At 39.9% G+C, this 20,892-nt stretch overlaps 1 protein-coding gene across 1 annotated transcript; it reads right to left on the bottom strand.

Annotated features, from left to right (window-relative positions):
• Positions 1–6,209: 6,209 nt before the first annotated feature.
• On the bottom strand, positions 6,210–10,694 carry LOC122644147 (40S ribosomal protein S15). Its single transcript, XM_043837763.1, has 4 exons — positions 10,658–10,694; positions 10,423–10,567; positions 10,277–10,334; positions 6,210–6,581 (listed from the first exon to the last, which is right to left on the bottom strand). The coding sequence occupies exons 1-4, from the start codon at positions 10,659–10,661 to the stop codon at positions 6,333–6,335; spliced, it is 456 nt and encodes a 151-aa protein (XP_043693698.1). The 5' UTR covers positions 10,662–10,694; the 3' UTR covers positions 6,210–6,332.
• Positions 10,695–20,892: the final 10,198 nt, after the last annotated feature.

Here is a 20,892-nt window from a genome sequence, read left to right as displayed (position 1 = left end):
TGGCTACCACCTAGATGTATCTTGGGGCATTATCTGACCTACAGGTTCTTGGAACACCCTTTCTACTGAACATGAATTGCTGCTCACTTAACCCATTTAAAAGAAAAATGTACTGGTTCAGATTGGATGTATTCCTAATCAATGGCCTGTTAATCGGATTGCAAATTTGGGAGAAAAAAATTCTTTTTTTGGTCTAGTGTGGGTTTTTTTTTTTAATGGGTGGTTACCTGATCAATGTCAGCAATTGCGAATTAACGAATGTGAACCTAATTAATCTGGTTCAGTTTTTTGGGTCTTCCCGATCAGAAAAAACCTGGAAAAGTTGCATGTAACAAGCAGACACTGCCATGTCCCTAGGGGTGTAAATGAATAGTCAAAATCCGTGTCCGTATCCGTTTAGCACTATCCAAATCTGTTCGAAAGCTAAACAGATGCGGATACGGATAGGCTATAGCTATCCGAAAAGCTATATTTACATGTAAACGGATAAAATATCCGATCCGTATCTGTTTAGCACTATCCGAATCCGTTCGATAGCTAATCGGATGTGGATGCGGATATAGCACTATCCGAGCTGAATCCGATCCGTTTACAGCCCTACATGTCCCCTCCCTCTCTATCAACTGCAATTCTTGCGGCCCCCCTTCCCCCTTCCCCCTTCCATCCAGATCCTCTACTGTCGGGTTGGATTGTGCTGCCCAGAAACAGTGAGGCATGCAATGACTGCCTTACTCCCACTCGGACAGGGGTAAGGCGGTCATTGCAAGCCTCGCCGTGTCTAGGCAGCACGGTTCTACCGGGCAGCTCAGCAATAGAGGATCCAAATTGCCCCCCCGCCCCCAAAAAAAATGGAGTCCGGATCATTTCCTGCAACATTAGAAAATCGACCTGTGGCTGAGGTAATACAGGCAACTGCTTCGTTCTAAACCCTTATTCATTTTTTTTTAAACCCACAATTAAGTGGAACCCATTAATACTTAGGAAATGAATATTTTACTTCTAATCAAAGGAGTGGGATCCACCTAATTTTTCTGCGACTCCACTCCCTGCCTAGCCATGCGCCCATGCCCTCTGTTTCGCATCCTCACAGAGAGTGGGAGCGAATCGTAAATCTGAATTCGATTTACATCTGTATTCATTTAGGGATATCTAAAGCAAATGTGATCTGATCCATATTTGATCCATGTTTGCAGCGAATTGAAGACTGGAGTGGAGTGGAGAATTTCATATAAACATAAAAGCACATACATAATCGCATGATTACAATCTCAGAGGATGTGATAAGATTTTGTCCGACAAACATGGTGGCCGGGTTCCTCTGCCATCACAGAGGAAGCAGAGTAGCAGCAATAGTGGTTGATGTACCAAAGAGGTACTCATGAAGGTGTACAAAAAATAGCTTAACCCTTCTCCAATGAAACCTGTCGTTGAGCCACCTGGATCTCAATGAATTAATGGGTAACAAGAATAGTGGGAGAAAATAGAGAAGGAACCCAACATGTCCGATCTTCGTATAGGACAACATAAACTAGCATGACCAAGGCCTGGAATGCACAGAAGAGACTGGTACGATGTAATAAACGCCTTGCCCAGCATGTACGGAGACTCTTTTTTCTCTTTACAAATAACTTCACTATAGTGGAAGCGAAGACGGCCACTAGCATTGCCCACAATGAAATGGAAATGGTAAGAGGGTGATTCTGGAAGAGCTCTTCTCCTCTGCCTTGGTATTGGATGGATAGAAGGGTTAAGACGATAGTGAGGCTGAACCCATATATAACACTATTCTTCCATACCAGTCGACCGTTTCGTTGCTGCGATGGCAGCCTTCGCCTTCTGTAATTGTTCGCCATTACCCAGGGGCATACACTATTTCACAGCAAAACCCAACCCCTGACAGGCAAAGGAGATAGATCAGTTTAGATGGAAGAGACAGCGGGTGGAGAGTGGTATGGGAGAATAGTATTTATAAATCTCAATTCCACTCCACTACTCGGATCCCGCCTGGCCCTATTTTGAATTTTTATCGTCTGACCTGTGCAGTTCCTTAGTGCCTCTTACAAGAGGAGGGTGGATTCCACTCGGGCAGAGTATTCGGTCAGTTGCCTCTGGTGGATCCCACCCCCGCTTGTGAGAGGCACTAAAGAGCCACACCGGTCAGTGAAGCATAGACGATGACGATTCCCCTACTGTCATGTGTGACACAAGCAAGGTGAAATATACCGCTCGGCCCTACTACCATAAATCTAACTATCCCAACCCATTGGGCCCACTAGGCGCCGACTCGACTCAAGAAGAAGGTTGGAGCTGATCCGAACTCACAACTCTTTTCCAGGAGTGGAATGAATTTTTTACTGCCATAAATATCCTCTTAGATTTTTGTATTTTCTAAAATACCTTTAAGATCTCATTTCCAAACACACAGTTATCGGAGATCTAACGCGTCCTAAGTCCTAACTAACGCCGTGGCTATTACAGACTCTTCTATTTTTATTATTACAAGCCGTTGAGACTTTTCTTTTTGTATTAAATGCAGTAGCTATTTGAGACTTTTTTTCACTTTGAAGTTTTTTTAAGATGGAGAATTGGTGATTTTATCAACCCTTTGAGCGAAATGCCGTAAAAGGAAGGAAAATCCCTGGACTGATCTCATCGTCTCCACCCCTTAGGAACTACGAAATCACCCAAAGGACGCCTATGGCATCCAGGGGTCATGGACCAACCATAGAATTTTCTGAATCATTATTCTCTGAATCACTATATTCTTATTTTCAACCTAATCCATAAAAGACCTTGAATTTCATTTAGACTGATATTTACATACGTTTTTGTTTTCCTTTTCCGAGATATAGGTTTTTAGTCTCCAGGGTTCATGGACCGACCATAGAATTTTTTGAATCATTATTCTCTGAATCACTATATCCTTATTTTCGACCTAATCCATAAAAGACCTTGAATTTCATTTACACTGATATTTATGTACGTTTTTGTTTTCCTTTCCCGAGATACAGGCTTTCAGTCTCCAGGAGTCACGGACCGACCATTGAATTTTCTGAATCATTATTCTCTGAATCACTAGACCCTTGTTTTCGACCTAATCCATAAAAGACCTTGAATTTCATTTAGACCGATATTTATGTACATTTTTGTTTTCCTTTTCCTAGAGACAGGTTTTCAGTCTCCTTACGAACGTATAAGAGCGGTAAGCAAGTTAGCAATTCACAAGTAGTTTGTGATTAAATCACGCTAACAAAAGTATGAATCGAACAATGAAACAACCACTTTCCCCTCTTTTCTGTAATAAAGAAAATCGAGTTATAGGCAAGCAAGCAAGTAGGTAAGTAATCGAACATTGCTGCCGAGATAGGTGGCTCCGGGACGTCTGAATCCAGGCTTGGTGTATCTAGTGCCCACCTCCATGGAGCAGTGAAACCGATAATTGATACACGCTTTCAGTATATAGAGGCTTAGCTTTTCAAAGTAACCACGAAGGCGCTGTAAGCGTGTGTCCCTAACTCACTATTCCAATGAGGAAGAGGATCGACTTCCATGAAGTCGGACAAGTGATTACGAGATTCCAAACCTGGGTCTCCAGTTTAGAAATCCTGGTACCATGACATGATTGCTTTCAACAATCGTTTCTTTTTATCTAAAGTGAGCTCAGTTAGTCTGCTGATGGCCTGCAAACATCTATCCCAATTGCACTCACAAATTATTGAACACCATGTAATGGCCGAATTGTTCTGTCGTGGCTGATTTGAATAATTGTTGCGTCCTCTTCCACGGCCACATCTATAATTGTTGCTTCTCCCTCTGTTGGTATTGGTTGGCAGTGACACAGAGTGGGATTTGTGGCGGCAACATTAGCTTCAATGGTTGACAGATCCAATATGGGAGATCGCTATTCCTTGAGGATTTCTTGGCTTAGAAGGAGGCCAGTGAAATCATCGAGGGTAAGTGGATCAATCCTAGTAGTGACAGAGGTGGCAAATGACTCATATTCATTGCCTAACCCTTTGAGAATGCTGAGAACAATGTTTGAATCAGCTACAGGATGAGAAGCTGCAGCAAGGTTTGCGACCAATTCCTTGACCCTATGAAGATAGTCAGCCATGGAGCTGGTGCCTTTTTTTATTTGCAACAATTGGTACTTAAGTTGCATCACACAAGCCTATGAATGAGAGGCATACGTGCGTTCTAGGGTTTTCCAAGCAGCACGAGAGGATGTAAGGCCAATGATGTGGGCCATCGAATGCTTAGTTAGACGAGATGATCCAAGAGAGTATGATCTGGTCTTGGCGTCTCCAAGTTGTGTAGGCAAGGTTCACGGTTGGAGTGGTAATAGATGAATAGGCAGTATCGATGGGGGGCAAAGTTTGGGGCTGGCATTAAAAACTTCCATCTACATAGCCCAACAAGTCGTGGGCATGTAGAAGTGGAAGGAATTGGGACTTCCAGAGAAGGTAATTGGTTCGTTCAAGCCTGATTAGGAGCAGTTGAACGATGTTGGTGGGAGAAATTATCAATGGAATGGAGGAGGTGGTGGTGGTGGTGGAGGAATCTGAAGCAGCCATAATTGCTTGGACGTTAGTCTTGGGCTCTATATATCATGAAAGGATAACAATAGAGGAGGATAAAATAAACCCAGGAGAGATTTGATATAAGAGTTCACCGTACTCTTAAGCTTGCGGTGATGTTGTATTTATATAGTATATGATGTACACGTTACATTTGAATTTGAAATTCAAATAACAAAGAGAAGATGGGTTTGATTGCAAAACAAACTCCTTCATACAAGGAGATGAAGAGAAGAGATAAGAAGAGGATAAACTATTAGCACTTTGTGTGGGATAAGCCTTGACTCAATCAACATGCAAACCGTAGATGGAATTTGAATTTGATTTCTCTTCTTTAGCCTTAATAGAAGGCATGCAAGAGGGAAACGTATTCTTCCATTGGTAATTTTGTCTTTGTTCTGGTGTGAAATTTTACACAATTTCCTGTTTATAGAACGAATCTAGATCACAAGATAGGATACTCCAAGTTCCTGCAATCTTGCTATCCTTCCTTTTAACTTTACCACTAGTAGCCATTGAAAACGAACTTAATCCGAATAATGGGGCTTAATACTCAATTTGACTACCACCTAGTGCGATGGCAAGGTCTCATTACTGCCAGCGTAGTTGCACGGGTTTGAGTCCTCTCTCAGACCCTGCAAAACGCAAGAGCCTTGTCCACTGTGTACCGGCTCTTTAACGGTGTAGATACCTGACCAATGTCTAAATTTGTTAATTATTACAACATTTATAAATCTAATTAATTTGGTCCAGTTTTTGGGTCTTCCTGATCAGGAAAAATCTGACATAGTTGCATGTAACAAGCAGATATCCCATGTTTATGGCTACTTCTCCAAAGCTCTGCAAACCAATTGAACATTCAACCAGGCCCACTTTCAGGCTTAGCTAACAAGGGTTAGCCATTGGGTTGTCATTATTCCCTCTGCCCTTTCGTATGAGGTCCAAAATGCCCTTAATAGGTCCAAACCGGTAAAACTTCAAGACCGGACCAACCAGTTAGTATGGAAAGGATCGATAACAATGCTCGCAACCATGCCCTGGCCTAGAGGATCGGTTAGGGGCCTTAAATTGATGGGGCCCAATTAAGTCCTACCAAAATCCGACCTGCCCGACTAGTATACACCGTTTATAGGAGTCCCATCCAACCACCAGGAACCATTGATTAAAAGATTCTCTCTTCACCATGGATGAAGAGGAACTCAATCGTTTGTATTTCACATTGGTCTCTTTGGCTGCCCTACCTTTCAGATTAGGCTACTTTGTTTCTAAGAGCAATTCCTCTCCGACTCACAACACTACCAGGCCTAGAGACCCCATACAAATGCAATCTTCGTAACATACCAACCACAATAATCCATGGCACCAAACTTAATTTATCTACCTACAAACGTAGGGCAGCCAGACCATTCATTTGAGCACCCAACCAAAATTAAGCAGCAGCAGGTATCAAACAGGGAACCCGAGTAGCTTTCCTACCTCTAAATTGAGCAAGCATCACAAAGATTTGCAAACGATATTCAAATTTTCTAACAAATAGTTCACAAAGGAAAATACTCTTCTAAAATCTTAACTGAAGCTGCAAGGTCCAAATTCGTTGCCCCTGTTTTGGCTTTTAAATCCAACTAGTAAAGGAAATAACTAACAAATAGAGGACAAAATTTAGTCATAAGGCACATAAGAAGAAAACATAACTAACACCAGACCAACTCTCAGAGAACAACAATCAGTTGAAATCACACGGTACAGGTGAAGATCTCACTTGAGAGGAATGAACCGAGACGAGTGGGTAGCACCAATACCAGGCCTTCCATGCTTGACTGGCTTGTAAGAGATTGAGAACTCAGCCAAATAGTGTCCAATCATCTCTGGTTTGATTTCGACCTGGTTGAAGGTCTTCCCATTGTAAACCCCAATGATACTTCCGATCATCTCAGGCACTATGATCATGTTCCGGAGGTGAGTTCTAACTGGCTCTGGCTTCTCACCTGGTGGAGCCTCTCGCTTCTGTTCAATGAATATAAAACAGTAAAATCAAATGTTGACCTTCATTTCCTTCCACTGAATTACTAACATGAGATAATTTACCAAAAAAATATTACAAGCCAGTAGGAAGGGAAAAAAAAACAAGAGAAAATGGTGTTTTTCAAGAAAAATACCACCCTACTTGTCAGGAAAACATCCATGAATAAGGAAGCAAGAATAAAACTTCTACCCTAACAATAGTAGAAGACGTTATCTAGGGTTAAATATTCTAATCAAAGAATTCCATGCATATTCTAAAATGCAATTGTCATGAGTATGACTCCTAGGACAATTAGGTATGTTTAAAATAAACTGAAAACTTTCAATCGATATATAAAGACTCATAATGAAAAGAGATAAAAACAAGAATATAAGATAAACCATTAACAGCCACAGAGGAAGTTATATGCCAGTGGTAAATATAAACATTCAGGCACAAAATAAGTTGTTGGGCATACTGAAGCGACCTACGCAGAAAAAAATCAACCGCCCTCTTCCCCTCTCCACACCCCCCCCCCACCCCCAAAAAAAAAGTGGTGGGGGAGAGAGCATAAAAAAGCAGCTCCCAAGGACACGACAGAAAGTCAGAAACAATCAAATTCCAATAAGCCATTTATATAAGCAATCATACTCACTCTAGGCAAGCTAAGGAACTCGCAATAACCACAAGTATGAAGATAGCTGTAGTGTTTCCTATGCAATCTCGGGTTCCAACACCCTTAAATTGAATCGCTATGGACATGTACATGACAAATAACTCAAATGAATGAGTAGTGGCAGTTTCGTAATTATTTTTGGAACCATTGAGTCAGGCAAACAGGACTTATGACTCAATTGTAAATACTTTAAAAGGGAAGGATTGATCTGGTATTCAATTCAGTGCAAGGAATAAAATAGAACAAAAGTAGGGAATAAAGGAATTTTCAGTAAATGATAGAAGTAGGGTCTTTATTATTATATTAAAAAAAAAAAGGTCTAACTCACAATAAGAAGAATAAATTCAGCAGTAACCCTTTCAACTTAAGTTGAGAGAACTCAGTCGATTCAACACCAATCGACTCCAAATTTGAGGCCAAGGTTGATAATCTCCGATCCTTTGACCCCAAGCAACAAACCCTAAAATCAGCTAGCAGGAGATAACAATATTCCTCTGAAACACAAACTGGCAGTAAGAACAAAGCCAGCGGCAGTTCCAGATTTGGTTCTCAAAGCAGACTTTATACAAGGGGACAATAAACTCTGCTAGATGGATAGGAAGTTGCAGAATAATTGGGCTTACAACCAATCAGTTCTACCAATTGCTATGGATTACCAAGCCACTGCAAGAACAGAGCTACAATAACTAATTAGAAGAGATTCAAATAGGGAAGAACGATAGAAAAGAAAAACATGATAGCAGAGATTGCCACAGTAAAATCCACCGACCTTAATTCAATCAATTTCATTCTCCCAATCAATAGGTTACATTGCTATTAATAACCTTGTAAAAGACTGACGATAACTCTAACTAGGATCCTTATCACAAACTAACTCAAATTCTGAATGAATTCAAACTCTATCTGCTACTAACTCCTACGAGCAACAATTCAATCAACATGAATAATAAAAGGAAATTACAAAAATAATCCCTAATTAACCCTGCGTGTAACTGTATCAGTTTCACAAGTAGATTCAGTTAAATCAAATTGAGACATAAAGTAAATCATTACACTAAAGCTACCAAACCCATGTGGGATAAAAATCCTCTACAGATCGGGCATCTTGCGGTGCACTGCAGTGTGGGCCTGAGAGTTCGACACGTGGAAGAAGCTTCATCCAACAGTGAGAGCTCAATGCAAGCAGTTCTTTTTCTCGAGCTCGGCACTGTTGGATGCCGCATCTTCCACGTGTTGAGCTCTCAAGCCCGCACTACAATGCACCACAAGATTAGGGCACAGTAGAGGATTTTTTCCCTACCCATGCGCCCCATTGCTAGCCATGAGCTGCAATTTGAAACTTCAAACCAATATTGAAAATCATTTGTGATAAAAAAAAAAAAAAACCCTTGACTAGTTCTATTCTTAGATTTTGCAAATAAGGTCAAAGACTATGGTTTGTACTGACGCCTACTGCCCAAACATCTAACACCTATCAGATTGTGGGTTCAATGCTTTTCTTGGTCATCTATTAGCTAGTAGACCATGCTTGCATTCTGTTATCGGTCAGGTTGTGAATTTAGAAAATTGAATATTCAGGGGTAGACTTCAGTACAAATGAAACTGGAGAAGATTGCCATTGAATTTGAAGCTACAAGGTCAAGAAACAAGACAATGAAATCCAAAAAAATAATATGACCAGTTGACACAGGCACAAGTGTCCTTGTAACAGTCTTGTACAAATGAACATTCTCCAGCCCCTAAAATCAAAATCAGGTCACTAAATGTAGGTTCTTGATTCCCAGGAATAACAAAATATAACCAAGTTTTACTGTTTTACAACATATATGAGGCAAGACATTGGGTCATTGACTAATTGGTACCAAACATTGTCCAGCCCCCTCAGATAAAAGTTGTGAAACTTAATTTAGGCATTAAGCTCAACTCAAGTTTAACAATGACAGACAAGGGAAAGGGAGGGGTGGGGGCATCACCATTCATCTAAGAAAATGACAACTAAAATCCATCCTACCCAGTTATGGAGATAAAGAAATCTCCAAATCCATCCAATAAAATGCAAGGAGATAAAGAAATCAAAGCCCACCATCTAAAATGCAAGAGGTCATAACCCTACATTTAATCCTTCCCTAACTTATAAACTTGTCTTTTTTAGTTTATTTACTTCTTAAAAATTTAATTAGATCAATTTTTAATTTTTCTTTTTATTTGTATTAAGGCCTTATCGAACCCTCGTCAATGCCTAACCAAATACCCATGCCTTTGAAAGCTTTTCCCTTTAAAGTTCTTATTGATTACATGATGCCGCTTCAAATTCTCATAATGTTGCTAGTTAGATTTCACCTCCTTTTTCCCCTAGATCGTGTGGAGAGGGCGGAGGGGGTTAAGGCGAGACATGCAATAAGTTACAGTAATTCAATAGAGAAGCACGTGAAGAAAAAAAGACAAATCAATTCACCATAGAAATACTCACGAATGAAGGAAGCCAGACAATAGCTGTATATCCAAGAACTAAAGAAAGCCCCTGACTATGTTATAAGGAACTCCATTACAAAATAGAAGCCATCAACAGGCCCAAAAAACTTTTCCTTGATTCTACCCACCAAAGCACACTTTTATCCAAATCCCATAGGTCCCCCGTGGTAACATTACAGAACAGTATAAACTAAAAAGGTTCCAACGCTACACCATCGACAAAGAAGCTCTACAAAAATCATTTGAAAACTTTAAAAAAAAAAAATGCAAGATCAATTTGAAATGGCTTGTACAAATCAATAGCTTAGCCATCACTTGACAGTGGATAGAGACATCTAATCGACTAGCTAATATAAATCCATCCCAGATCCAAATAGCAAATTAGTTAGTCAGGATTCGAAAAGCAGCTACAGAATCAACCATCACCAAAAAAATAAACAAATAAATGAACTCGTAGCCATTCAAGGAAGCAAATTAACATTTTAACAGGAACACCTCAAACAAATAAAAATTTTAACAAAAATTATAAAGGGAGAAAAGAAATCTCACCGCCTTGCGCAGTTTCTTGATCAAAGCCATCGGCTTCCGCTTCAGACCTCGTTGGAACCTACAAAATAAAAAAATAAATAGCCGAGAGTTGTAGATGGATCAAAGCAAAAAAACCTGCAGTTAAATCCGATGATTGTGAGTCTTACCTTCTGCGAGCCCGGGCGGTGAATAGCTTGACAAGATCGTCAGTTGACATGTCAAGAAGCGCATCCAAATCAACGCCTCTGAAGCTGAACTTCTTGAATGTTCTCCTCTTCGGCTGCCCGGAGGCAACATCTGTTTCCACATCCGCCTGGAGAAAACAACGAAAACAGTATTGCCATCGACAAAAATAAGTGAACTGAGTGAGTATGCATTAAGGTAGAGACAGTTTCGAACTCACCATTACTGCCGAGGAAGAACTAAGAATCCTGAATCGAAGAAGCACAACAAAACCCTAATTCACCCCGTCACAGATGGTGTTTGCCTACTGCTGTAACGGATGCTGGCTATATATATATATTAGGGTTTGCGATAGTTGAGTGGTCTCGGGTCGGTTTGGGTTGAGTGACCGGATAAAATTAACTTAAGGGTTTAGAACAAATTATTTTAACTTTGATTTATGGGTAAATAGGGTAATTTCACATAAAAAAGGGCTTTAGAACGCAAAATGACCAAAGAAAAATGAGGCTAGAGAGTACGTTGTAGCTGTGCATGGTGATGCTTCTTCTCGCGGCCTGTGATGGTGGTGATTGTGATGAGTGCCGGAGATCCATCTTCGTGGGGTATTTTTATCACCTCCAATTCGCTGCCTGTTTCAATTCCCTCCAGTTCCTTACATAGGAGCAGAAATGACCATCCTACTCCACCTTGGGCAGTGTGTTCGGGCAGGGGATAAGGTGGTCATTTCTGCTCCTATGTGAGGAATTGGAGGGAATTGGAGAGGGCAGGAATTGGAGGTGATAACGAGTCCTTGGTGGGAGACCCTAACCCAATAGCTTGATTTCATCCATGTCTTCGGTGATCCTTGTGAAAAGGGATTGGATTGGATTGGATCGTAATGAAGGGGACCTTTATTTGTTCCATTTTCTGGGCAGGTCCATTTCTTCAAGTTCTTCTAATGGAGGGGGGCGGAAATGACCACTCTACTCTTGCCCGAGTGGGGTCCACCCCCCCTCTATTAGAGGAACTTGGAGAAATGGAACGAGCAGGAAATGGAGCAAATAAAAATACGTAATGAGGGTAGTCGCTTTGTTTTGTTTGAGAACAAACTGATGTCATGCTCGAATGGTAAGCGGAAACAAACAGAGCCCCTAGTGATTTCTCATTCGTGCTTGGAAAATTTTACGCGGAATATTTTACTTTGTAAATGTAAAATTTTACATGTTGACAATTTTTCCAATTTGTTTCCATCAAAAAACAAGCATTGGAACACTTTTTAACATGTACAATTTTTTGAGGTAAAATTTTACGTTGAAACAAACGGAGGATGAAAACTGGGAATTGCAACGAAGGATTTATAGTAACGAGTTTGGTCCCAAACTTCTAAAGACAATTACAAAACTAACCCCATTTTAAAACGCTATGCTATCTTGTGGGCTAGGACAGAAAAAAAGTGGTTACAACGTCTATTGTAACCAGCTTAATCACAAAGAGATTACCCCTTAACTTAAAAGAGAACCTTCAAAGTTAGCAACATCATCATATTGTTGAGTGGAGTTTCATTCGAGAAATTATGGAATCCCTTGGTTTTTATGATCAATGGTGTGATATTACTTCAGTTTGGTTTTCTTCTTGCACCTACTCCATTATTCTCAATGAAATTACTTTCACTCATTTCTCCTCCTATAGAGGCCTGCGTCAAGGTGATCCTCTTTTCCCTTTTCTTTTCTTCTTTGTCACGGAAGGTTTATCTCAAATGCTTTCAGTTGCCGAGTCTGAAGGACTAATTAAAGGTATTAAGATTGCTAGATCTGCCCCAAGGGTCTCTCATCTATTCTTTACCGATGACTGTTTTTTCTTTTGTTGTGCTACCAACAATGATATCGTAACTATTAAATCTATCTTTCTACTCTTTGAGGATGTGTTTGGTCAACAGATTAATGTTGATAAGAGTTCCATTCTCTCTAGCAAAAATTGTGACTTTAAAAGCCAAATACTTCAATAATTATTCTTTCCTTTTTACTCCTCACAAATGGAACTGTTCCTTGTTCTGGAAAGGAATTTTGGACATTTTACCAATGTTCTGTAAACTATTATGTTGGAGAATAGACACAGGATCTCATACTCGCATCTTGGAAGATCAATGGATCCCTTCTTTGCCTGATTTTAAATTGCCCCCCCCCCCCAATGCCATCCTCATCCATCCCTTTCCCACGTTTCTGGGCTTATTCATCATTATGGAGTCTAGAACTCCTCTTTCTTACACTTTCTTTTCCCACTTGATATTGTCTCTCATATTGAACAAATTCGTCTTCCAATCCCACACTTTCCGGATCATATTTTTTGTCCTTCAAGTAAATCAGGCACACTTTCTTCTAAAGTAGCTGCCAATTTCCGCTCTGGGAATCCTAATTCTTCCTCTATGCCTGAGTTCCCTTGAAATTTTATTTGGAAACTTAAACTTCATCCCAAGTTCAAAATCTTTATGTGGAAATGCATCAATAATGGTTTACTCACTAAGGATTGTGTTAACAGGTTTATTCATGTTGACACTTCATGCCCTCTGTGTATTGACCATGTTGAATCTTTCTAGCATTTATTCTTCGCATGCCCCTATGCAAAACGCATATGGGCAGCAAGTTTTGTTGTCCTCCGACCAGAACTTCTAACAACTTCTTCTTTCAAATACTTAATTCTGAATTTATTTCATAACCAAGTTTTTTCAAAAACATACCTGAAATTTTTCCTTATTCTTGGTTCTATAGTTTTATTTTTCATTTGACATGAAAGGAATAATGTTGTTTTTAAATCACAAAAACCGAACCCAATGCATCTTATCCAACTCATCTCTAAATGGCATAATAGTCACTGTCAAGATCCCTTAGTGCATTCAACCCCCAATTTTATTCCCTAGCCGACCAAGGCCAACCAAATACAACAGATGGTCATGCTATTATCATCACATATGGAAGTTTCTTTCAATCAACAAATGAAGTAGACTGGGCGACTTGTTGTTTTGTATCCGCTAAAAAACATATTGTTTCATATGACTATGCCAAACTATGTTCAGCCTTGGAAGCCGAAGCAAAAGCCATTGAACAAGGTGTCAATGATGCTATCTCAAAGGGCATCGTGCATCTAGAAGTTTGGACCGACTCCTCCAACTTGGCGTTGTGGTTATCAGCCAAGCACACAGGAGATTGGCCGCCCTTGGACTCTTTTTGTTTGCCTTTATTTTGGGAGTGTTTATTCCTTATATTTGTTTATGCCTATTGCAATTGTTCGTTCATCATAATAGAAGTATAATCATGTAAATTTTATAGCTTTTCTTTTTGCATTAGATGAATGCATTGTAGGATTTCATTTCATATTGCATATGCATATTATTATTGTGAGGTAGGCCACTGAACTGGGATCCTGGTGGTTTTGGGGATGTCTGGAGACATTCAGTCACATAACCCGGGTTAGTCTGAGTTGGGTGTGACAAAGATAAAGGATCAAAATCATACCTCATACCATGGAAGAGGGAAGGATACATACTAGCCACACCTACCCATCTATTAATATTCTAAAAGGCTACATCGGATTAAGGGGGATTTGAAATAATTTAATTCCTATGCAGCCATATAAAATAGAATGAGAGCTTCAGAGTCACGATTACAGAAGATGCAAATCTCATCAAAGCGTCCTAACCATTTTTTATTTCACAAGAGGTCCTTCAAGAATGACTAGGGGTGTAAATGAATAGCCGAAATCCGTTTCTGTATCCGTTTAGCACTATCCGAATCCGTCCGAAAGCTAAACGGATACGGATAGGCTATAGCTATCCGAAAAGCTATATTTACATGTAAACGGATAAAATATCCGATCCATATCCGTGTCCGTATCCGTATCCGTATCCGTTTAGCCTTATCCGAATCCGTCCGATAGCTAATCGGATGCGGATGCAGATATAGTACTATCCGAGCCGAATCCGATCCGTTTACAGCCCTAAGAATGACCCTCCCAAAAACTTTGAACTCTGATTGGATGTTAGGTTTCCAAACAAATCTCCATCACATTTTGGGACCCATCAGTGGTATTCCCTCTCTAATGAACTTGACATCCAACTTAACTGAGAAGCATCCCGATTTAAAAGGAACAAACAATCAAGACTCTTGTGAACCCATATTAAGGAGATGAATTCTAATAACAGCATTCACCACATTAGAAGGCAAAAACATAGAAATAGGGGTACATTCTACAGTTTCAGATGACATTATCTTCATAGACAGAAGGGTGTCGTCTATACGACATGGCTATTGAAAAACTAGGTAAGGTCGGGATCCATGGGTCAGTCCAAACACTAATAGATTCACTGTTACCAATTTTTTTTTATACCATTCTTTTGAGTAAGGGAAGAACTCTAACTAAATTGTTCCAAACCAAGACTCTTTTTTTCCTACAAACAACCTCATACAAGAGGGGTTTATTGTGAAAATATTTGGTGCGAAGGATAGAAGACCAAAGCCCCTCAGTAGCAGTTAATAGTCTCCACACTAACTTTAACAAAAGAGCTTTGTTATGGGTGGTTGCATCCCTCAAGCTTACTCCATCCTCAGCCTTTGGGATACACACCTTTCTTCCAAGCTAAACTAACACTAGTTTTCTTCTTACTATCTCCTCGCCATAAGAATCTAACATTAATAGAGCCAAGTTTGGAACAAACGCTTTTTGGAAAAGAAAAACACATCATCAAGTAAGTGATGATCAAAGAGAGAACATACTGATCGAATCAATAATACTCTCACAACATGAGTTAAGAGATGACCTTTCCAACCAACTAGTTTTTTGTCTACCCTATCAATAAGTGACAGTTTTGATATTAAGACCTCAACTACTAAAAAAACAAAGTACCAAGTTTTCCCACACCTAGTCCCTTGACTCAGGGTGTGGGATGGATCTGGTTCTCCTCCAGCCGTGATGGGAGCTGGAGGATCCAACACTCGAAAACCACCCAAAAAACAGGGGAGTTGGTCATTTCACAGGTGGGGTCCAGGTGGGACCCACTTGTGAAATGACCAGCCCACCCCTATATTTGCTGTCGTTTTGCGGGGTTGGACCCTCCAGCTCCCGCCACGGCTGGAGGAAATCCATTTCCATGTGGGATGGCCTCTGTAGGGGATCCCCCTACAATACATGGGTATTATTGTATTATCAACCCCATGTTATAGGAGGCAAATCCTTCACTACATGGTGAAATAAAACTTCCCCCAATAAATAAAGATAGATGGTTCTCCTAGAAAGTGGCATATGGGGAATGCACTAATGAGGTGCGATAAAACGTTATCATACATTGGAGGACAACAAGGCCATTCTATGTGAGGAAGAGAGAGATAAACATAGAAGTGCTAGTGTACCCTGCTCTGGGGGGCTCATAGAACCTTTTCCCAAAAACAAATGCGAAAAGTTTTTTGGACAACGAAGACCTTACTTAATCTACATGTCAAATTTCAACCTTCAGTTTAATCATATGCTCTCCTATGTACATCCATGCACTCTATAAGTAGTCAATTGCCCTCCTTATAATCCTAAGTTTTTAAATGTTTTATTTTACCACTTTGCAAACATGTCTCTGCTTAAATGTGACATGTGATTGGGACCATAAAGTCTACCCATTCACAAAATTTTCAATCTCACCTATAATGTAGTAATAAATGGACACATATTAGGTAAATTTCTTATTCTGCATGGAGTAGGAAACCTTAACTTTTTCCCCTCTAAATGATCTTAAAACTAATATCCAAGCCAATGCGGTTGAAGTAGAATCTGGCATGGTGAAGATTATCGATGGAGAAATCTGTGATTTGAATTCCATTTACTTTTACTTTGCTGTTTTAGTTGGAATATAGATTTTGAACAATTAGTATTCAATTCTGGCATTGTGAAGGTCATCGATGGAGAAACCTGTGATTTGAATTCCATTTATTTTTACTTTGCTGTTTTAGTTGGAATATAGATTTTGAATAATTAGTATCAATTCTGGCATTGTGAAGATTAGAGGAGTAGAGAGTTACCATCTAGATTAGGGTCTAGTACCCACATTAAACACATGTGACTATTAAAATCGCTTTGACTGAAAGATCATTTTCAAGCTAGGTTACAGACTAGGGGTGTCAATGGTTCAGGCTGGACCGGGCTTGGCCTTAACCCTAACCCAACCCTGGCAGTCTTAACCTAAACCCAAGGCCAGCCTGACCCTGCCAAGGTCAAGCATACCCTCAACCCAGCCCCACCCTAGCAGGATTTTCCCAAGCCTAGCCCGACCCTGATTGGCCCTGAATAGTAAACAGCCCATAACAACCCAGTGAGCCCACTTAACATATATATATTATGTATACACATAGCCCCAGCCCACTTAACAAAGCCCATTATACATATAATATATATGAATACATAGCCCAACCCACTTAACAAAGATCATTATACAGATAATATATTGTGTATATAGGATCGGGCTGGCCTTGCCAGGGCCAAGGCCTCAACCCAGGCCCCGCCAAGACCAGCAAAATACTAAACCCAGTCCCACCCTGTCTAGAACAAAGGCCTGGCCCAACCCTGTCCAGGCTTAGGGCGGGTTAGGGCCCGATCGGGATGGCCGGGTTTGTTTTGACACCCCTATAGACCAAGGAGATGTTAGATTCCCTTACCCACCCGGTTATATCTTATTTATTTGATAATTTATAAAATAAAAAAAATTATGAAACTAAACATACACCATGCCATAATCTACATAAAATAAATAAAATATACAAGAATGAATGAAAACTTACCACTATACATGTAAAAATAAAGGTTAGTATAAATAATCTAACTTAATCAATAAGCATTATATAATAGAACAATATAAAAGAAATGGAGGATTCTTCACTTTCAAAGTTGAGGATTCCCTACGGAACTATTTACTTTCCCAAAAAAGAAAAATCCCTTAAACCACGTTGATTTTTCTCCCTTCCTATAACTACTCTTCATACTGGGCATTGTCTCTCTTGTTCTTCCCAAAGGTTATTCTACATTGAAGAGAATCAAGGATCTCGTATTCCTCAAAAGTACAACATCAATCAATTTGAAAAGGTTGTTTAATATGGAGATATGTCGGAAGAGATAACACACAAACTTATCATCAAGCATCAAAAGGGATTCAATATGATTGAGGATTTAACAATCAATGCATCTGTTGCCTTTGGCCATATCAAAAATCAAATTCCTGCCTTTAGAGATCTCTCAAACAAGATTTCTCATATCAAATCTGATATTTTTTAAAGAAGATATGTTTTCGAGTATGATCTCTTGCATCTCAAAATAGAAAAGGAAGAGAAGGATGAAGAATAGATATTCTCTTGGAAGAACTGAGAGATATAAAAGGCAATTTAACAAGCTTGCATACAAAGAACCCAAGAGGTATTCCAATGGTGCCAGTAACATCTTACGCGTTGTTTTCACAGGTTCATAAACAACCCAAGTATTTTTGGTAAGGCTCGTACTCAAACCCGTTAGGATTTGTTTTCACGGCTGGTTCACAACGTCAACCCAGTTGTTTTCTCGGCTCACTACTAAACCATTGTTACATAGGATCATAAAAGCTCGTCTGAAAGTGTTGTGTATGAAATGATGATACACATGCGTCGTTCTTTGTTTGATTATTAGTATTGGGTTTTAAATGATACAAAAATATCTACTTGTAAAGTTTAGGCACATTCTAAGGTCATCGGATCAGTCAAACCCTATGAATGTCAATTTGGTCATTTAGGTCAGGTTTCCAAAACTGCTTCAAGGGAGGGTACTAAATTAGTTAGTCTTTTAGATTAGGGGGTCTTTATACTTAATTTCTGCGAGTGTCCCTCAGGATGACAAAATGTGGTGTCTATAGAATGTTCATCTTTAACTAAGCTACATAGTAGCGCAAGTCAAAGAAGAAACTCCATATTTTGTCGGGGATGAGCTGAGTACTTCTTGTGCCCTGCTCAAGGGTATGGGAGAAAACCAAGCCGATACTTTTAAGTTGATACGAATAAAATATAAATCATAGCACAACTTCAAAATCTTTCACAATAAGGTATATATGCAATAGAAAACATAATTAGGAACACTTTTTACAGGTTGATGTTCCATTAAAGCATACTCCACTTGGTTCCTCTCCTCAAGGTCCCTTTGTAGATTTTTCCAAATATGGCACATGAATGTTCTCGAGTCCTCCAAGTGTATCCCTCATGATATCTCCAAAATCCCCTATAGGGGGTGTCCCAAAAGTTTTGTAAGATACACCACAAGAAATCCCTCAAGTGGCTTATTTATAGCCTCATAAAAAAGAGAACATTTTCTAGCTATTACATACATTTTTTACTATTGGTAGGCAACCTTTGTCAGAGGCAGTCGAACTCCATATGACCGTTGCTCAAATAGCTCTATATTTTTTTTTGCCAAAAATTTTGCTTTGCGGTCAACCTCAAACTCCTAGAGTCAAACCCAAGGTTATTCCGCGTGCTTGTTGTTCGAACCCTAGTTAGTAAAATGACCATTAATTTATTATTCAAACTTTTTTTTTTGGTAAATTATTATTCAAACTTAGATTTAATTTATTATTAAACCAAATTAATATGACTTCAAGAGTCACAACTTTCATGTTTTGAGATTGGGCCAATTCAAAATGCACGACCTCCTAAAATGCATTGAATTTTTTAGTAGTGCAAAAACAGTGGTTTGGACGACACTAGCCATCCTAGTTGATTGGGACATATCTCCTATTGTGGACATCCAATTAAAATGATTCAGTTTTTCATTGAATGATAACTTAAATTTATTCAAGTTTCATGTTGATCACTTTGAGATCCTCTCATTGTCTAGAGAAGCTTTATTTGAATTTCCATCTTCATGCTTTCCTTCGATATGCTTCAAAGTCTTGAAATCTTCAAGCATTTAATCTTGCAAAGTTTCAATTAGTTGCTTCCAAGCTTCCATCATTTAGGCATCATCTTTTTTAGATTTTTTCTTTGCTTGATGAATCCCAATATGCATTTGTAAGTACCACGGTCCTTCGGGACGAAGGTTTCCTCAGCCCTTTGTGGTATATGGCGACATAGGGTTTTGGGAGATACATGTGTGTGTGTATAGATGTGGATAACATTGTCAATGTATAATATCAATAAATTGGGGATTGGGATCATACATTAAAATATGCTAATATAATGAGAAGTCGCCACCTAGGGTTAGGGCCTAAGACCCATTAAGTATAGCCCTACCCGTGGTGAGCGGAATCGGGCTACGTGACTTCATATGGTCCGATCAAAGGTTCGGGTAAAGGGTCAGGTTACGAGTGTGGGAAGGTGTTAGGCACCCACCTCGTCCGGCCGAAGCCGGTCTCTCTATGTTAGATGCTACATTAGGACGAATGTTCTCTCTCTTTTATTACGGGGATGGGGGATATTATGAACTACATTTAGATGCTATGAATTGAACTAAAGCATAATAAACTACATTACATACATGATAAATACGGACTAAAACGATGAAATATGAAAGGACTACATTGAATCAACAAAAATGCAGTAATTATACATGTATGGTTGTATTCCCCTGGCTCAGGGGAGATAGACGAATGGACTGACGCCGAATCTTTCTTGGAAGAGTAACGACTCTTTCAAATGATTTGGAGAGGGGTAAACAGACAGAATAACGTCTGTAATAAAGGAGTTTTGATGGTTATCCGTGCACAGACGGGATAACAACGCCAAGGAGCAAAGGAGCTCTATACTCAGAGAGACAATCGAAAGATCTGTCCGCCACAAGAAAACTTCAAGTACTCACACACTCATAAGAGAAGGAGGGGAAATGAGAGTGAAAAGGGAGGAAAAGATGCTAGAAATCACTTGGGGAGGGTCTCTCTATCCAAAATTCCTTGGGAAATGTGGGAGGGGACCCTCCTATTTATAGGGAGGGACCCTTTCTCTCTCCTGACCAGATAAGTCCTCCACGGCGCCGTGGGGGACTTTTCCACGGCGTCGTGGGTGACGTCAGCAAGCTGATGTCACACCCCCTCATGGCACCGTGAAAATCTAGTACACATCCCCACGGTGTCGTGGAAAGGCGTCCACGGCACCGTGAGAAGAGTCCACGGCGCCGTGGGAGCGCAGTGTCATTTTTTCTTGTTTTTGGGCTTAAAATGGGTCATTTTGTGCTCAGTATGGTTCTTGGTCTTATGAGTCAGGTATCTTTGGGTCTGAAAAGAGGGAGATTGCGTCGTCCATTGTCCATGTCCCGTTGTCATCATCGCCAATTAGGGGGTGACAAAAAATCAGCGTCTATAGTTTGCCCCTCTTTGGCCGAGGCCTGTGCCAACAGCCGAAGGGTAAAGACAAAAGACCAACTAATTTTGTCACCAAGAGCATGTACTGCTGACGCTTTACTCAAAGGCGGCAGAGTTGCTAAAAATAGGCGGT

Source organism: Telopea speciosissima, chromosome 10 (assembly GCF_018873765.1).
Source record: "Telopea speciosissima isolate NSW1024214 ecotype Mountain lineage chromosome 10, Tspe_v1, whole genome shotgun sequence".
In the NCBI taxonomy this organism is placed as follows: Eukaryota; Viridiplantae; Streptophyta; class Magnoliopsida; order Proteales; family Proteaceae; genus Telopea; species Telopea speciosissima.
This window is presented reverse-complemented; position numbering and strand designations above follow the sequence as displayed.